The sequence below is a fragment of the Myxocyprinus asiaticus genome, chromosome 10, assembly GCF_019703515.2.
Source record: "Myxocyprinus asiaticus isolate MX2 ecotype Aquarium Trade chromosome 10, UBuf_Myxa_2, whole genome shotgun sequence".
NCBI classification, from domain to species: Eukaryota; Metazoa; Chordata; class Actinopteri; order Cypriniformes; family Catostomidae; genus Myxocyprinus; species Myxocyprinus asiaticus.
In genome coordinates this window covers 20,584,775-20,603,548 of record NC_059353.1, presented here as the reverse complement: position 1 = coordinate 20,603,548, position 18,774 = coordinate 20,584,775, and the positions used below count along the sequence as shown (strand labels likewise).

General features: G+C 41.6%; 1 protein-coding gene across 1 annotated transcript in view; it reads right to left on the bottom strand.

Annotated features, from left to right (window-relative positions):
* LOC127446882 (exportin-4-like) overlaps nt 1-18,774 on the bottom strand; it is a 69,495-nt gene that overhangs the window by 47,696 nt on the left and 3,025 nt on the right. The window contains exon 2 of the mRNA XM_051708187.1: nt 5-110. Coding sequence (XP_051564147.1) covers nt 5-110 — 106 coding nt within the window. The remainder of the gene's footprint in view (nt 1-4; nt 111-18,774) is intronic.

The window sequence follows — 18,774 nt, the reverse complement described above, 5'->3', positions numbered from 1 at the left end:
TTACCCAAGATGTGCTTGCAGATGGCAAAAGGGGATTTTGACTTCCTGAAGGAGAGGAATATGTGCTCTGCATGCTGTCTCTGTTCTGAGCTGACCATGGACGGCGGCGCCTGAAAACTCATGCATAAGAGAGGTAAAAATCTTGCATGCTTGAACGCATTATATTGGTCAATATCAAATATCACTTGTACACAAAGACAAACTAAAAAAAAAGAAACCAAACAAATGAGAAATACTACACCAGGCTAAAAGTCAAGCCCTCCTCAACAAAACATTCCTAACAGATCTCTAGTAAAACGAAGTAGCCTCTAGCTAGGGATATTGCGATTATTAAATAATCATCCGAGTAGGGCTGAAACGATTAGTCGACATTAGTGGCCGGCCGATATTATCGGCTGATATTAGCCTTTCACCGATATATCGGTATCGCCGTATATGTTTACCGATATGCGCAGATATGAAAACTTTTTTTCAGGCATATAATGCAAAAACAAAATGCTTTAGAATTGGTGTCATAATGTAGTTTGTCCAGCAGAGCGCACTCCGACTCCATTGTTTACAGAGCTGATCTGGGTGGCTCTGCAGACAGGGCGGAGTTCAGCGGTGCCTTCTCAGTAAGTTGCTAACTAGTTTGTGAAATATATACTGGAAAGTTAATAAACATGACCCCATCATTTTCCCTTTTCAATATAACTAATATAACGTTAACCCTGTCCCTGACAACCATGTCACTCATGTTTATCACATCTGTTTGCTGTGTTAGCCAGCTATAGTTTGTCAGTGCAGTCAGTAACGTAGCAGACTGAAAGGTAAACATCAGAGCATCTTTTTGCAGCTCAGCAGACAATGGTGCGGTGGTGGATTGTGTCTACTGAGTGTTGATTTCATGCTACGTTGTTACCTAGTTGGTGAGATGTAATGCTGGTCCATTTTTTTCTCCGTGAGAACGAGCTTATAGCTAACAAGCTAACCACGTAGCTACTTTCATTGCTTGTCAGCTGTGTGGGAGCTAGTGTGTAAACATGTATTCACCAAACTGTTTTGTTCTGGATTCACAGTTTGGTACCCCCTTCAACTGAACAATTCCAGTCGTTGCATTTACAAAACGTAATATTTAAAAGTCTGGTTTTCCACCATTGAAAGTTTCCCCTGAACTTGTATAGCAGAATACGGTGTAACACCGCTGCCGCTGTTTTTTCTCTTGACTCAGCAGGTGTAAATGCTTCTTATTTTACAACCTGCCTTCAACTGACTGGCAGTATTAAAATAGTCAGCATTTGATTAATACTAAACAGTACTGATGTTTATTTAGCTATTTATTGTATTTTTATTTATTTATTATTTATTTTAATGGTCAGCATTTGACTGATACTAAACAGTACTGATGTTTATTTAGCTATTTGTTTTATTTGTATTTATTCTTTATTTTAATGGTCACCATTTGACTGATACTAAACAGTACTGATGTTTATTTAGCTATTTGTTTTATTTTTATTTAATCTTTATTTTAATGGTCAGCATTGGACTGATACTAAACAGTACTCAAATCAAATCAAATCACTTTATTGTCACACAGCCATATACACAAGTGCAATAGTGTGTGAAATTCTTGGGTGCAGTTCAGATCAACATAGCAGTCGTGACAGTGATGAGACATATACCAATTTACAGTAACATCAAATTAACACAACACAATTTAAACATCTGATATACGCAATCACACTCAACAATATACAAATAATAACATGCACTGTATAGATACACATTATTCAATAACAATAAAAATATATAAGAGTATATATAGTATATACAGAATGTACAGTATTGTACTGTATTGACATTCAGGCTGTCGGTTGATAGTCAGTTGTTAAGAGAGAACATAATATAATAATAATATAATTTATGACAGTCCGGTGTGAGATATAAGAGTAAGGGTAATAAAATGCAGTGCTGATGTATTTTGATCGTGGGAGATCAAGAGTTCAGAAGTCTGATTGCTTGGGGGAAGAAGCTATCATGGAGTCGGCTGGTGCGGGTCCTGATGCTGCGATACTGCCTGCCTGATGGTAGCAGTGAGAACAGCCCATGGCTCGGGTGACTGGAGTCTCTGATGATCCTCCAAGCTTTTTTCACACACCGCCTTGAATATATTTCCTGGAGGGAGGAAAGCTCACCTCCGATGATGTGTCTGGCAGTTCGCACCACCCTTTGCAGTGCTTTGCGGTTGTGGGCGGTGCTATTGCCGTACCAGGCGGAGATGCAGCCAGTCAGGACGCTCTCTAAAGTGCAGGTGTAGAACTGTGTGAGGATGTGGTGGTTCACTCCAAACTTCCTCAGCCGTCTCAGGAAGAAGAGGCGCTGATGAGCCTTCTTCACAACGGCTTCAGTGTGGATGGACCATGTGAGTTCCTCAGTGATGTGGACACCCAGGAACTTGAAGCTGCTGACTCTCTCCACCGGTGCTCCACTGATGGTGATGGGACTGTGTTCTCTGTCTTTTCTTCTGAAGTCCACCACAAGCTCCTTTGTCTTACTGACGTTGAGGGAGAGGTTGTGCTCCTGACACCAGTGTGTCAGAGTGTGCACCTCCTCTCTGTAGGCTGTTTCATCATTGTCAGTGATCAGACCTACCACCGTCGTGTCATCAGCAAACTTAATGATGGCATTGGAGCTATGTGTTGCCACACAGTCATGTGTGTACAAGGAATACAAGAGTGGGCTGAGAACACAGCCCTGCGGGGCTCCAGTGTTGAGGGTCAGTGATGAGGAGATGTTGCTGCCTATTCTAACCACCTGGCGTCTGCTTGACAGGAAGTCCAGGATCTAGCTGCACAGCGAGCTGTTTAAGCCCAGAGCCCGGAGTTTCTCATCTAGCTTGGAGGGCACTATGGTGTTGAATGCTGAGCTGTAGTCTACAAACAGCATTCTCACATAAGTGTTCCTTTTTTCCAGGTGGGAGAGAGCAGTGTGTAGTGTAGATGCAATGGCATCATCAGTGGAGCGGTTGTTGCGGTAAGCAAACTGCAACGGGTCAAGAGAGAGAGGCAGCACAGAGCAGATGTAATCCCTGATTAGTCTCTCAAAGCATTTGCTGATGATGGGGGTCAGAGCAACAGGACGCCAGTCATTTAAGCAAGTTATTTTTGATTGTTTTGGAACAGGCACAATGGTGGATGTTTTAAAGCATGTGGGGACTACAGACAAAGAGAGGGAAAGGTTGAAAATGTCCGTAAAACACCAGCCAGCTGGTTCGCGCACGCTCTGATGACGCGGCCCGGAATGCCGTCTGGGCCCACGGCTTTGCGGATATTCACCCGTCGGAAGGATCGGGTTACATCCGCTACAGAGACGGAGAGTGAACTAACCTCTGTAGCTTCAGCCGCGAGAGCTCTCTCCACGAGGGCAGTGTTATTTCCCTCGAAACGAGCATAAAAAGTATTTAGCTCATCCGGGAGAGAGGCAGCGGTGTTCATTGAGGAGTTTTTATTCCCTTTAAAGTCCGTGATGATGTTAATTCCCTGCCACATGCTTCTAGAGTTGGTGATATTAAACTGCCCTTCAATCTTGCTCCTGTACTGGCGTTTCGCGGTTCTGAGTTTTTCGGAGGGCATAACTGGCTTGTTTATGCTCCTCCGCGTTCCCGGAATTAAAAGCGGAGGTCTGCACATTAAGTGCCGCGCGAACATCATTATTTATCCATGGTTTCTGATTCGGATAGATCCGTATTGTTCTGGTTGGAAACCACGTCCTCCACGCACTTTTTGATGAAACACATTACGCAATCAGCGTAAAGCTCGATGTCGTCATCAGAGGCGGACTGGAACATCTCCCAGTCCGTGTGATCAAAACAGTCTTGTAGCATGGAATCTGATTGGTCCGACCAGCACTGGATCGTTCTGAGGGCGGGTGCTTCATGTTTCAGTTTCTGCCTGTAAGCGGGCAGAAGCAGAATGGAAGAGTGGTCCAATTTGCCAAATGGTGGGCGGGAGAGGGATTTGTAGCCATCCCAGAAGGGAGAGTAGCAATGGTCCAAAACCCGGTCCCCTCGTGTGTTGAAACTAATGTGCTGGTGGTATTTTGGTGCGACTGATTTTAAACTGGCTTTATTAAAGTCCCCGGTCACAATGAACGCGGCCTCAGGGTGTGCGGTTTCCTGCTCACTTATACTCCCATATAGTTCCTTGAGTGTCCGGTCTGTGTCGGCTTGTGGGGGAATGTACACAGCTGTGATAATGACCGCTGTGAATTCCCTCGGTAGCCAGAATGGTCGACACAGAAGCATAAGAAATTCCAGATCAGGAGAGCAGAAAGACCTGATAGAATGTATGTTCCTCTGATCACACCAGGATGTGTTGATCATAAAACATACACCACCTCCTCTGCTTTTAATTGAGAGGTCTTTGGCTCTGTCCGCTCGGTGCACAGAGAACCCCGCGGGTTCAATGGCTGAGTCTGGAATCTCCGCAGACATCCAAGTTTCCGTAAGGCAGATAATGCAGCAGTCCCTTGTATCTCGTTGGAAAGAGATCCGCACTTTCAGCTCGCAGAGCTTGTTATCCAGAGACTGAACATTTGCCAGTAGAATACTGGGTAGTGGGGGTCGATTTGCGCAGCATCTTACTCTGATGAGAACGCCGGCTCTGTTTCCCCTTTTCCTTTTGCGTTTCCACGGCCGTGCTGCCCAGACAAAGGGCTCCGCTTGCGTGTTTGTAAACAGCGGGTCGGCATTGAGAAATTTGAAGTCCGGTTTACGGTGTGAAATTGCTGAACCAATGTCCAAAAGTGTTTGTCTGTCGTAGACAATAAGGCAGACAACATCCAAGACAAAAAAACATAAGAATTGTGAACAAAACAAACAAAACACTACTATGTTGTGTCGGAGCTCGCAACGCAGCAGCACCCATCTCGGCACCATCTGGAGTCCAAAAAAAATAAATAATTAAATAAATAAAATACTGATGTTTATTACGCTATTTATTGTTTATTTATTCTTTATTTTCTCAGTGTTCATTTCTAGAATTTGATGACAATGTATAATAATAATAATGTCAAATATTCTTTGATAAAAATATTTAAGAAAGCAGCCTTCTGAGTACCTTTGCATAGTCATATCGGTGCAAAATCAGTGAAAAATTCACATAGAAAAGGTCTGTTTTCATTCCAGCTCAAAAATTACATATATCGGCCACCATATCGGTAATCGGTGAATTTCCCTCTCTAAAATCGGTATCGGTCTCAAAAATCCCATATCGGTCGGGTTCTAATTGCAACAGAGCCAAGTCATTTTAATATAAGTGTCACCGGTGTGTTTTGGGCTTGTTTATAGTTAAACATCTTGCGTTATGCACCAAATCTTAATTTTTTTTCTGGTTATTATGGTTGAACAATAAGTATAGATGCACTGATATGGAATTTCTGGGCTGATACAATAACCGATAATTCACAGCTCATTGTGGCTGATACTGATACCCCATATTTAAAAAACTAAAGTTTTCATTTTTAATACTTTAACCTGGAACTGCTAGCAAAGCTTATTTGAAAAAATAGGTGTCATTTAAAAGCTTGGAATTTGGACTTGCTGCTATTTTTTTTGGGGGGGGGGGGATTTTTCCCCTTTTTCTCCCAATTTGGAATGCCCAATTCTCAATGCGCTCTAAGTCCTCGTGGTCACATAGTGATTCGCCTCAGTCCGGGTGGCGGAGGACGAATCCCAGTTGTCTGAGACAGTCAACCCGCGCATCTTATCACGTGGCTTGTTGAGCGCGTTGCCACGGAGACATAGCGCGTGTGGAGGCTTCATGCCATCCACCGCGGCAACCACGCTCAATTTTACCATGCGCCCCACCAAGAACAAACCAAATTATAGCGACCACGAGGAGGTTACCCCATGTGACTCTACCCTCCCTAGCAACCGGGCCAATTTGGTTGCTTAGGAGACCTGGCTGGAGTCACTCAGCACGCCCTGGGATTCGATCTAGCGAACTCCAGGGGTGGTAGCCAGCGTATTTTACCACTGAGCTACCCAGGCCCCCTGACTTGCTGCTATTTAATGTTCACCGGATGTAATTTGAACCAAAACTGTGCCTATATTACAGACGAATGCTGAATTACAAATAAATTACAGTACACTTGCATAAATTGCATGGTCCATATTTACATGAGTGTTTATGGTAACAAACATTAAACAACACACACAATACAAACCCTAAACTCTGTATACATGGTGTAGCTTATAGCCTATTTATGCTAGCAGCCAGACTGCTTGTGTAGCGGTCAGTTGTTTGTTTATGTATATGCGCACATTGTGCTTATGCATGTCTCATTAGCCCCTTTTCACACATGCAACCAGGTATATTTCAGGAAAATCGTTGGGTTGCCTTTACTGGTAACAAACATGCAACAACTTTCCATCTTTTTTCCGTTTTGCTAGTACCATTTACACATCAGCAGCACCAAATGCTGTTAAACTCTCTAATGTTGAAATTACATCTATGCGGCTGCGTTGGAAATGTAGGTTTCTCGTTTGAAAACATAGAGGGGCATTATTTTGTATCTAAATTCTGAACGTATGCGGTCAGTAATGTTAGGGATGTTTAAAAAATGTTGGCAAATATTTACATTTATGCAGATGCTCGAGACTCAACAACATCAACTAAATAAGACTGATGAACTACAGAAAACAAAAGGCTGCTGCTATCATCCGAAGGCAAAGATGCTATCTGCGGCTGAAAAGCACAGTACGCCTTCGGGTCTGCGCATTCCAGAAGGAGGCTGGTCATTTTATAGTACGTAACAGAATCGCTTACTGTCCCTTTAAGCTGTTAGAAAATGTCTTCATCTGCTCGGATGAAGAGAAGCGCTCGTTTCACTATCTGACCAATCTGTTGACATTTTTCTTACTTCCGTTTCACCTGTGTTACGGCGTGGAGTAAATTTGTCATGTTCGTCAGAACTTTCTTATGTCGGCGCGTCCTGACCTCAGAAACCAGAAATATTATGGCTCTGCTCACACATACCATCAATATGGAATACAACTTCTCATTAAGGAAAATTGCCAGAGCAAAATTTACCAGTATTTTCTAAAAGGTTGTGTTAACACATGACCTCTAACCTGAAAATTGCAGTAAATAAATTTTAGATATATAGATTTTTAGATAATTTTTTCCCCTTTCTGATGGTTGATGTGAACATTAACTTAAGCTCCTGACCCGTATCTTTATGATTGTATGCACTGAAGCCACACGATTGGCTGATTCAATAATCGCATGGTTGATTGTTAGTGCCAGATTGGCTGGTTTGAGTATTTCTGTAACTGCTGATCTCCTGGGATTTTCACACACAACAGTCTCTAAAATTTATGCCAAATGGTGCCAAAAACAAGAAGCATTCAAAAGCCAGACTGGTTCGAACTGACAAAGTCTACGGTAACTCAGACAACTGCTTTGTACAGTTGTGGTGAGAAGAATATCATATCAGAATGCTGAGATGTTGGCACAGTTTTGGCGGCACGAGGGGGACCAACACAATATTAGGCAGGTAGTTTTAATGTTGTGGTGTATGTTTAAATGTATATGTTTGCATGTATGGTTGAATTCTCTTTGCACTGGAAGCTTCTGTCACCATGACAAATTCCTTGTGTGTGTAAGCATACTTGGCAATAAAGCTCATTCTGATTCTGAATAGGGCTAAAATGATTAGTCAACGTTATCAACAATAAAAAATTGACGACAAAAAATGTAATTGTCGAATAGTCATTTGATCTAATATAACGTAACATGAGATCACATTAAACTGTAATGATGATGAGTGAGAGCAGCACTGCAGTTCGTGCCAGACTGAGGAGAGGAAGAATTACACAGCTCACAGTCCAGATGCACTCTAAACTTTCCAAACAGCTTCAGGTAATGTAGATCACAAAGTATGAGAGAATCAGAATGCAAAAATACCAAATAAGTAAATACAGAAGCACTCTCGCTGTGGAATAAGCAGAGCCGGAGCAAAAATTGCATGTCGAGCGTCTTTAAAAGGAAACACTCCAGTGTTACATCTTTAATGCAGTTATATTTAATGCGTTTTATCTTTAATAAAGTTCAAATAATATGGAAACAGATCATGTAAATAACTACAAACTCTGAAACAGCCATTTTACTGTGCGATCAGCACCTCTTCTATGAGTTGCGCAAATACTAATCTAAGGGGGAGAGATTGAAACTGCACCCGGTTGAGGCACACTCCGTCACGGGGATGCTCATCCCTCGAGTGCGCATGCTTAATGCAGCTAGATAATAACATGATAGCTCACGACTTATTGAATCATAATATGTCACTGTGCATTTCTTATCGTGAAGAAAATTGGCAATATGCAGCTTTATTAATAAGAGAGAGTTTGTTTTTTTGTGAGTTAAAGATGGATTGAAGTGAACAGAAAGGTGAGAGAGGGCAGTCTTCGCCCCATTATACACTGCAACAAAATATGTTTTTGATTTGTTTTGGCTTGTTTTCCAATATAAAAATATAAAACTCCTTTAAAAAAAACGTACATTATCTTTAGCAGCTATACTGCAGAAGAAATAATTATTATCTGACAATGCTGAATATTAAAAATACAAATATTTTAAAATATCTAAAAACCCTTTAAAAAAAGATGCATTCACCTGAGAAGCAGCATATAAGATATTTAGACTTGCTTTTAGAGAATAGATCTTGAACAGAAGTACATTTTGTCTTTACTGCACTCACAGAAGTATAACCAAGTGAAAAAACTCACTCATATACATACACTTATATTTAAGATGCATTCTCTTAAAGCAAGTCTAAATATCTTATATGTTGCTTCTCAAGTAAATGTATCTAGTTTTAAGGATTTTTAGACAATTTTAAATGGAAAACAAGACAAAAACACTTAATAGGATTTTCTGTATTGAATTTCTTCACTGAATTAATCTTAGTAAAAAGTGTTTTTTTCCCTTTAATTCAGTGAAAGTCATTTAGAGACATTTTTAAAAGATGATTTGGTCCTCTTTATTGTTAGTAAGCATGTTTAATACTACCTTTTAAGTGGGGCACAAGCTGAATAATCGGTTAAGTGCTAATGATTAATCATTGCAACAATCGCCATATAATCTAATAATCGTTAGATTAATCGATTATCAAAATAATCGTTAGTTGCAGCCCTAATTCTGAGCTACGAAAACATGTTAAGACTGTTCAATTTCTATAAACATTCCTAAGTAAAACAGTGATCTGATGAAAAAATAAGCTTAGTGGCAAAATATCTGTGGCAGCGTGGTCGAGCGTCCGCCCGGAGATAGAGAAAGCGGAAAGCGTGCATACACCTGAGCCAGATTATGATTAACACCTGTTTCCAATTGCAGTGAGCTTGGGGAGAGCGGTAAGAGACCACACCACCGACAAGGAGAGAGAGAGTCCGGCACAGAGAGACCAGTTGAAAGGCTGATGAGTTTGTGAAGCTGAAAAGCTGTTGCGTTATTTTGGAAGCTGTAAAGCGTGAGAGTTGGTTCATTAAAAAGCCTTGCCTGTGATTCAAAGAAACCAGTTTCCCGTGTCCTCCTTCCCTCCCTGTGAGAAGTTCCTTATACTGGTGCCGAAAACCAGGATTGTAATAGAAGACGGTACTCCTCATGGAGTCCTCACCATTGGCAGAAGTCCTCAAGTCCCTCGCAGGCCTGCACCACTCCCAACAACAGGCCATGCTTGAGCTCCAACAGGACCAAGATCGCCGGTTCCACGAGATCCTCAGAGCCCAGGCAGAGGACCGGCATGCGATCCGGAGCCTCCTCAGCCAGGAGAAAGCCCCGGCTGCAACCCTGGACAACAGTAGCCCCATGCCCCCACCCATGCTCAAAGATGGGGGCGGAAGATGACCTAGAAGCCTTCCTCGTCCTCTTTGAGTGGACTGCTAACATCTGGGGTTGGCCGCGGGATCAATGGGGGGCCTGGCTCATTCCTTTGTTTTCCGGGGAGGCCCAACTCGCAGCTCAAAAAATGCCGGCGGCTAGTCTCCTGGATTACAGCGACCTGAAGAAGATCATCCTGCAACGGACTGGCCAAAGTCCAGAACAGTACCATCAGCTCTTCCAGTCAATGGAGTTGGAAAAGTCCGGCCGCCTGTCTGCCTTCTTCCAACAACTCCGAGATGCCTGCCAAAAATGGCTGCTGGCAGGTGACCGCGATGTCGAGGGAGTTATCGACCAGGTGGTGCTGGAGCAGCTGATCCATCGACTATTGAAAGGGATGGCGGAATGTGTCCAGTGCCACCGCCCGGCATTGCTGGAGGAAGCGGTTCAATTGGTGGAGGACCATTTGACGGCGTACCTGAGGGCGGAAGAGCCCTCCGACTCTCCCTCTCTCCTCCCATGTTTTCCCCATTCCCGTCTCCCTCCCACCTCCCTGCCACCTCCCTTCTCACTCTGCTCTCTCCCAGTACCATGGATGCATGGAATCCCACCGCCGAAGCAGTCTTCCCGTTCGCGGGTGTTTGTCCCCCCCCCCGGTGACTTTGCCCCACCACTCTCCCCCTCAGTTGGATGTGCCCTCCGACACAGGTGCGGGCGTAGCGCCTGGGCCAGTCTGCTGGAGTTGCAGGGATCCGGGGCACTTCTGGAATCAATGCCCTGTGATGGACCTGTGAACTGTGGTCCGGATACCCGACACTCCACAGGCTGCCCCCGATCGGGCTGGAGGGTACAGGATACCGGTAAGAGTCAAGGGGAGTACACACCAAGCCTTGGTGGACACAGGTTGTAACCAGACCACCATCCACCAATGCTTGGTTCAACACGAGGCTTTGTGCACAACCAAAAGGGTGAGGGTGAAGTGTGTACATGGGGATATTCACAACTACCCTGTAGTGACCCTTATTAAATTTCGGGGAACAAAGCATAGGGTGGAGGCAGCGGTTAATTCCCGCCTCACCCATCCGATAATTCTGGGAACTAATTAGCCTGAGTTCAAAAATGTCTTGAAGGGAATATGCGCGGATGGGCCTGTACGAAGGCTGTTAGATGTGAAATGTGCGATGCTTTGGCAGGGGAGGCAGAGCCGGGGCCATCTTCGTCAGCTCCATGTCAGAGTTACGCAAGGGGGGAGCCGGCAGCCCCTTCCATCCTTAGGGGATTTCCCAAAAGAGATTTCCCTTTAGAGCAGTCGAGAGACGAAAACCTCAAGCACGCCCTCGACCAAGTGAAAATCATTGATGGTCAACGGCTCCAGCTAAACGTCGCACTTTCATATCCTTATTTTGCCATATTAAAAGAGCAGTTGTATCGAGTGATGCAGGACGCTTTCCAAATGTTTGAAAGTCCCTAAGGATGTTTTCACGAGTCTTCTTTACATCTGTGCATGCTTGTATGCTATTTTTCCGCTGAGCGGGTTTTTTCAAGAGCAGGATAGATGCCTCAGGTGAGTCAAGTCCCGTCTTTCACCGGACCATGTCGACGTGTTCATTTTACTCATCAAAAAATTTATGCTTTTGAGTAAGTAGCCTAGAAAATAACTGTTTTAGACTAGGTATGCCATTTTTTTAATCTGCTGATTAAGAAGGCTATTTTCAACAAGGTGCCGACTGCTTAACGTGTTAAACTATCTTTTATTCTGTGTGCACGTCATGTTTAGAATACATTAGGTTTATTTTAGGCTGCATTACAGCCCTATTTTTCTATCCTATAGCTTTTTTTTTTTTTTTTTTTTTTTTTTTACACATCGTAACTGTTATTGGTTAGCGTTCTTTACCGAACAGCTGTCATATTAGATCAATGGTTAATGCACGACTGCACGTTGTGAAATACGCACAACTTTTCAGCATAGCATAGATTTGGCTTAGTCTACCTGTATATTATTTTCAACAATGTCTTGACTGTTTTAATATGTTAAGTAACTTTTACTTGGTGATTTTCGTTTAGAACAGGCTTTTAGGGTTGTTCCATTGATCCTGCACTATTCATTCAATTGTTTTCAATAAATATGTCTATTAAATATTCACTAATGTTGATTCAGTGAATGTGCATCATGTTCTATATTTAAAGTGCAATGATCATAATTCAAGGTGAGCACGTCGCAGATAAATGCCCCTTTTCAGTGGAATTTAGCATCGGATTTGGAATAGATTATTTTAAATGGGTCACAAACAAATTTTTTTTTTTTTTACTGTTTTCTGAAAGTTGGTTTCTCTTTAGACTAGTCTGTTACAAAACTTCCGTTTAAACGACAGTCAAATTAGTCGTAGCGCACATCCCTAGTAGTGACTCGCCTCAATCCAGGTGGCGGAGGACGAATCTCAGTTGCCTCCGCGTCTGAGACAGTCAATTCGCACATCTTATCACGTGGCTTGTTGAGCGCGTTACCGCGCAGACGTAGCGCGTGTGGAGACCCACGCTATTCTCCGCGGCATCCACGCACAACTCACCACGCGCCACACCGAGATGTAGTGACCATGAGGAGGTTACCCCATGTGACTCAACCCTCCCTAGCAACTGCGCCAATTTGGTTGCTTAGGAGACCTGGCTGGAGTCACTCACCACACCCTGGATTTGAACTCGCGACTTCAGGGGTGGTAGTCAACGTCAATACTTGCTGAGCTACCCAGGCCCCCGGAAACGCCTTGTTGATGAGAGGTCCTCACAGAATGGCCAGACTGGTTCGACTGACATAGTCTATGGTAACTCAGATAACTGCTCTGTACAACTGTGTTGAGAAGAATAGCATCTCAGAATGCTATTCAAGATGCGGGTTGGCGCTGTTTTGGCGGCACAAGGGGGACCTACACAATATTAGGCAGGTAGTTTTAATGTTGTGGCTGATCGGTGTGTGTGTGTGTGTGTGCATATATATATATATATATATATATATATATATATATAAAAACAACTGTTAGTTCCGTTTCTCGAATCTGATTGGACAAGAGATGTTCCATGAGTACTGATGGCCTCACACCATCAGCACTCGGATGCTTCACTGTGTGTATCACTCCACTTGTGTTCCGCTCGTGCCGTTCTACAGTGTAAGAGCAATGCAGATGTGTTGAGAGCCATCTGTCTCTTTACATTTAATTTTGTGACATTACATATTTTAGCCAGCAGGTGGAGGCAAAAGACCACTTTTGTGAGTCAGTGTCACTCAGTGTTTATATTCAACAGCACTCCATGATCGTATTACTATTACACTACTAAAGCTAGGAAATAGCTTTAAACAGCTTTAAACTAACAACTTCAACATTAAGGCTTATCACAGCTGAGAGACACAACAGACTGATTAATTACACAAACTCAAGGCGCTTACCTCTTACCGGCTACCGCGAAATAGGGAGGAATATCCCCGCTTGGATGACTATTTTTCCACTGAGAAAATAGACATTATCTTCAGAAAGCTGACTAACAGACTACAGCATCATTAGCAGGTGATTGCACACGCTCCATCTCTCTCGCGCACGCACGCGCACACACACACACCCTTGTTTGTCCAATAACATGTTAGAAACAGCCCAAGCTGTGATACTAGTAGTTCTGAAGTGATGTTTTTGAGAGGCTTGAATGCATCATTTGGTTTGAACCAGCAACGGTAGATTCTGATCCGTTGCTTAAAGTAGTTCCATGCACAAATGCGTTTTTTGTGACCGTACTCAGTTTTTCCTAATTTGCTCATTGAACTGTTGTATACAAACAATATCACACTTGCAATCATGCTATATGGCACTAAATCAGCACTGCTGTCATTACCTATGGCATCGGCCTGTGGCCAAATCACAGCAGTGCTGATGTAGGGCCATATCGCACTCTTGCTCGTGTTATATTGCTTATATGCTGTTTAAAGCTAATCTACTTTTTCCATTTAGTTTAAAAGCATAACAATTGGTTTTAACAAAGCTGACGCACAAGACATGGCCGGATATGCCCTTGGCTAAATCTTGAGTATGTTGTGACTGGTCCAGATAAAGTGGGTGTGTTTGTTTTCCAGATGGATCATCCCAAACCACACACTTCTGCACTATTCTACGTCATTTTTGTAAGCAGTGCTAATAGCATGTTAACACTAAAATTGCAACAAAAATAAGTGTACTAGGAGTACCCGGATGATGTACTTCAACTGTCAAAATGGCATGTGGAATATTGGGCACTTTGTGCACTTAGTGCTCGCAGCTTGCAGTACGTAGTAGCAGGAGTTACCTGGCTATGATGCTGGTCTGCCAAAACAACTGTAAATGTAAAAAACTGTAAAGAATGTAGCAACTATTAATAAGTCCCCTTTCTGCTGGACAGAGTGGATTGTGAGGGGGGTTATTACACTCGGTGACCTGTATGAGAGTGGAGTGTTGAGATCTTTTGAGAATTTGGTTCATCATTTTGGGATTCCCAGATCTCAGTTTTATAGGTATTTACAGCTGCGCCACCTGCTGTGTATTGTTTTTGGGAGTAGCATACACCCCCATAAAGTGGCAGATACTCTGGGAGTGGTGATTACTGCTTTTGGAAAAGGTCATGAGGCATCAGTGTATTACTCCCTGCTAATTCAGAGTCTGGGGGATGGAGCTTCAACTTGTCTCAAGAGATTATGATAGAAAGATTTAAATTTGGTATTGGAGGAGGGAGTGTGGCTAGGATTAAAAAAAAAATGTCTGCATCTAGAGATGCAAGGGTTCACCTTATGCATTTCAAGATTTTACAAAGATTCTATTGGACCCCCTCTAGATAGTATAGGCTTGGTCTTAAAGACACACCCACCTGCTGGCGATGCCAATCAGAAGTTGGAGACACATCCCATGTCTTTTGCGACATTTTGGGGACTCAAATTTTACTTTGCCACAGACTTTGTATTTTTGGGCCATGGGGCAGTCAATAATTTGAGGGATAAACATATAAAAAAAATTGGGTTCTGACCAGTATCATGATTGGCAGACATATTATTTTAAGGGGTTGGAAGTTGGACGGAGCATCGTCATTTCCAGAGTGGTGTGCGGAGATGAGTTGGGTGGCAGCTTTTGAAGAGGTGGCAAAAAGAAGGCAGGGGTTTGGGGATGTGTTTGTCAGGAAATGGGGTAATTATTTAGCGTTTTTGGGGGACTCTCGGGGAGGGGATGGGGAGAGAAAAGTCTATATATATTTTTGTGTGTGTGTGTGTGTGTGTGTGTGTGTATATTATATGTGACCACAAGGGTGTTCGCTGGGTGTTAGGGTGGGGTTGGTGATTGGGGAGGGAGATTTGTGGGGGTTAAATGTTAAATGTTGATGTGTTGTTTTTCTCTGTTGTGTTTTTTTGAATCAATACAAAATTTTAATTACAAAAAAAGAATGTAGCAACTAGCGAAACTTCTGTTAAGACAGCATCTTACAAATGTGAGTTGAATGCTTTACCATCACCCCACAGCTGTGTGAATATGTCAGTTGTTTAAGATACAAGTGTTGAACTGAGGTTAGCTTCTGTGTAGTAAAACAAAAAGATAAAGTGTTCCATTTTGGATGATATTTTAACCTTACACATTAAACATTCATACACTACATAGCTCATTGCATATTGTATTTTGTAAGTGCAATAGTGTATAGTGCGTAATTTAGGACACAGCTTCTGTCTCCTTTTGATTTAGGGTTTAACACGTTCAACTTAACAGAGATTGTATCGATATTTGTGCAATGACGTCCAACAGTTAAAAAATTAAGCAGGTTGTCTAAACAAGCGCAAACTCTGCAACCAGCATTTCTCAGTGCAGTCAGAGATGCTTCTACAAGGCACGAGAGAGACTGAAACTGAGCTATCATGATTCACGGTTTGTCTTGCGGACACGCTGGGCCTCAGGTTTTTTTATTTTACTTGCCAGTTTATAGCATATTGGCAAAGTATTTCAGCAATGACATCTAGTGCCCGACCGATATATCGGAATCGGCCTATATGTTTACCGATATGCGCAGATATGAAAACTTTTTTTCATAACATATAATGCAGAAAACAATACTTTAGAATTGGTGTTATAACATAGTTTGTCCAGCAGAGCGCACTCCGACTCCACTGTTTACAGAGCTGACTCTGAACTGACGGTGGCTCTGCAGACAGGGCGGAGTTGTCAGTGCAGTCAGTAATGTAGCAGACTGAAAGGTAAACATCAGCGCATCTTTTTGCAGCTCAGCAGACAATGGTGCGGTGGTGGATTGTGTCTGTTGAGTGTTGATTTCACGCTATGTTGTTACCTAGTTGGTGAGACGCAATGCTGGAAAGTAAAACAACGTCCGTCTTTTACTCTTCGTGACAACGAGCTTATAGCTAACTAGCTAACCACACAGCTACTTTCATTGTTGTCAGCTGAGTGGAAGTTAATGTGTAAACATGTATACACCAAACTGTTTTGTTTAGGATTCACAGTTTGGTGAATCCTTTGGTGAAAATGTAATATTTAAAAGTCTAGTTTTCCACCATTGAAAGTTTCCCCTGAACTTGTATTGCAGAATAAGGTGTAACACCGCTGCCGCTGTTTATATCTTGATTCGGCAGGTGTAAATGCTTCTTGTTTTACAAACTGCCCTCAACTGACTGGCAGTATTAAAATAGTCAGCATTTGACTGATATTAAACAGTACTACTGATGTTTATTTAGCTATTTATTTTATTTGTATTTATTCTTTATTTTAATGGTCAGCATTTGACTGATACTAAACATACAGTACTGATATTTATTTAGCTATTTATTTTATTTTTTTTTATTTTAATGGTCAGCTTTTGACTGATATTAAACATTACTGATGTTAATTTAGCTATTTATTTTATTTGTATTTATTCTTTATTTTACTGGTCAGCATTTGACTGATACTAAACATACAGTACTGATATTTATTTAGCTATTTATTTTATTTTTATTTATTCTTTATTTTCTCAGTGTTCATTTCTAGAATTTGTTGACAATAATAATGATGTCAAATATTCTTTGATAAAAATATTTAAGAAAGCAGCCTTCTGAGTACCTCTGCATAGTCATATCGGTGCAAAATCGGTGAAAAATCCACATACATTCATTCCAGGTCAAAAAGTAAATATATCGGCCACCATATCGGTAATCAGTGAATTTCCCCTTCTAAAATCGGAATCGGTCTCAAAAATCCCGTATCGGTCGGGCTCTAATGACATCCTCTCACTGCGTGTTGAGAGTAGAAGTTTAGTTTGACTCGTTCCGTGTAATGTATGTCCAAAGACAAGACCCACGCAATCCATTTTTCACTGAATAATCTCTCTTTTATTATTCTCATTTTTTTCTGTTTCTTTTTTTCTTTTTTTTTTTTTTTTCTTTTTTTTTACAGATATTGATCAAAAATAACAAAAATCAATACCAATACAGTGAATGATGCATTTTGATTTTATAATGTTTAAGTGATCAGGCAGCTAAAGTGCTTTAATGTTAAATGTTATTAATAGTTGAGTTAATAGTTAGTGAAAACATTAAACACACTATCCTGAAACTAGCATCACAGTAGTATATTTGAAAATTAGAGCATTGCTAAAACAAACAGTTATTGATATCAGCTAGTAGCAAAAAGAAGTACTGATACTCTTTACTTTGTCTCTGAAAATGATTCTGGTGCAACCCACACATCTGCCCTAAACTGATGGGAAAAAAAGGATTTGTTTCACAACTTCACAAAATTACATTTATAATTTTTTAAATGCAAAATAGTAATTACAATCAATTCTAGGCATCAATGTATTCATTCAATCCTCTGAGAAAAGAGTAGAGTGATACTATAATGTAATGATTTGTTCCCTCTTCTACACAAACTAGCAACCTTTTTCGATTAGTCTGCACAAGTATGACTGCTGTGACATTAGTGAGTGTGACTGATGAACAAAGATTCACTACAACAAATCAATATCAGTGATCTCCACTGTTACAGTCTGACCTTTTAGCTAGCTGGAAAACAACCAGGACACAATTTACAGCCTTCTGACTTCATAATCTTTATAAACTATTCTACAGACCAGTCCAGCACTCACTGACCTTGAAGCAAGCAGCATATGCTGACTATTTATTTGTTGGTGCTCTCAGATGATTAAAATATTTAATCCAGATTAATCACATATTTTGAAAGTGATGAAAATTGCCTCTAAATATGCTTCTTTTCCTGTCAAAATGCATTTAGTTCTTTCTTAGAAAGGAAAGGAAAACAAAACGTAACAATAATGATTTATTAACATTTTCCAAACAAAGCATTCACATTAAAGACAGAAATTCACTAAAATAGCACCAAATCAAGTAACAATAAACGTTTCCTTAAGTGTAAGTGGGAGGTTGACTAATTGAAAGAACTAGTCCCCATAAGTTGCACATTTATTGCAATATGCATTAAATCTCTTAAACCCTCATCTTTTACAATATTAATCGTGGCTTTTCACTTTGTTACAGTATTCGTGAAGCCACATTTACGTGATTCGCGCTGCTTTGAACTTCACGTGAAAAGTGCTTGCAGAAATCATCTTGTTTTGTTCGTAGTGCTGGCACCATCCACGTAATGATACTGTCGAACTGTCAAGTAAGACGGAAGTGCAACGCGATGCCAGGGAAATTATGATGCTTCTCTCCAGGGAGTCACGTGAAAGCAGCATATCACAAGTCCCATCTGGCTTTGTTTTGTACAAAAAATTATGGTTAAGGGGTCCTTTCTCCCGCACTTGATAAGGACACGGAATCACTGTTGTGTGTGTGGTTTTTTTTTGGTGTACAACAGTGTAATGTCTCCGAACACATGGCAAATGTTCTGCCCTATTCTAACCGGTGTTCAGAACT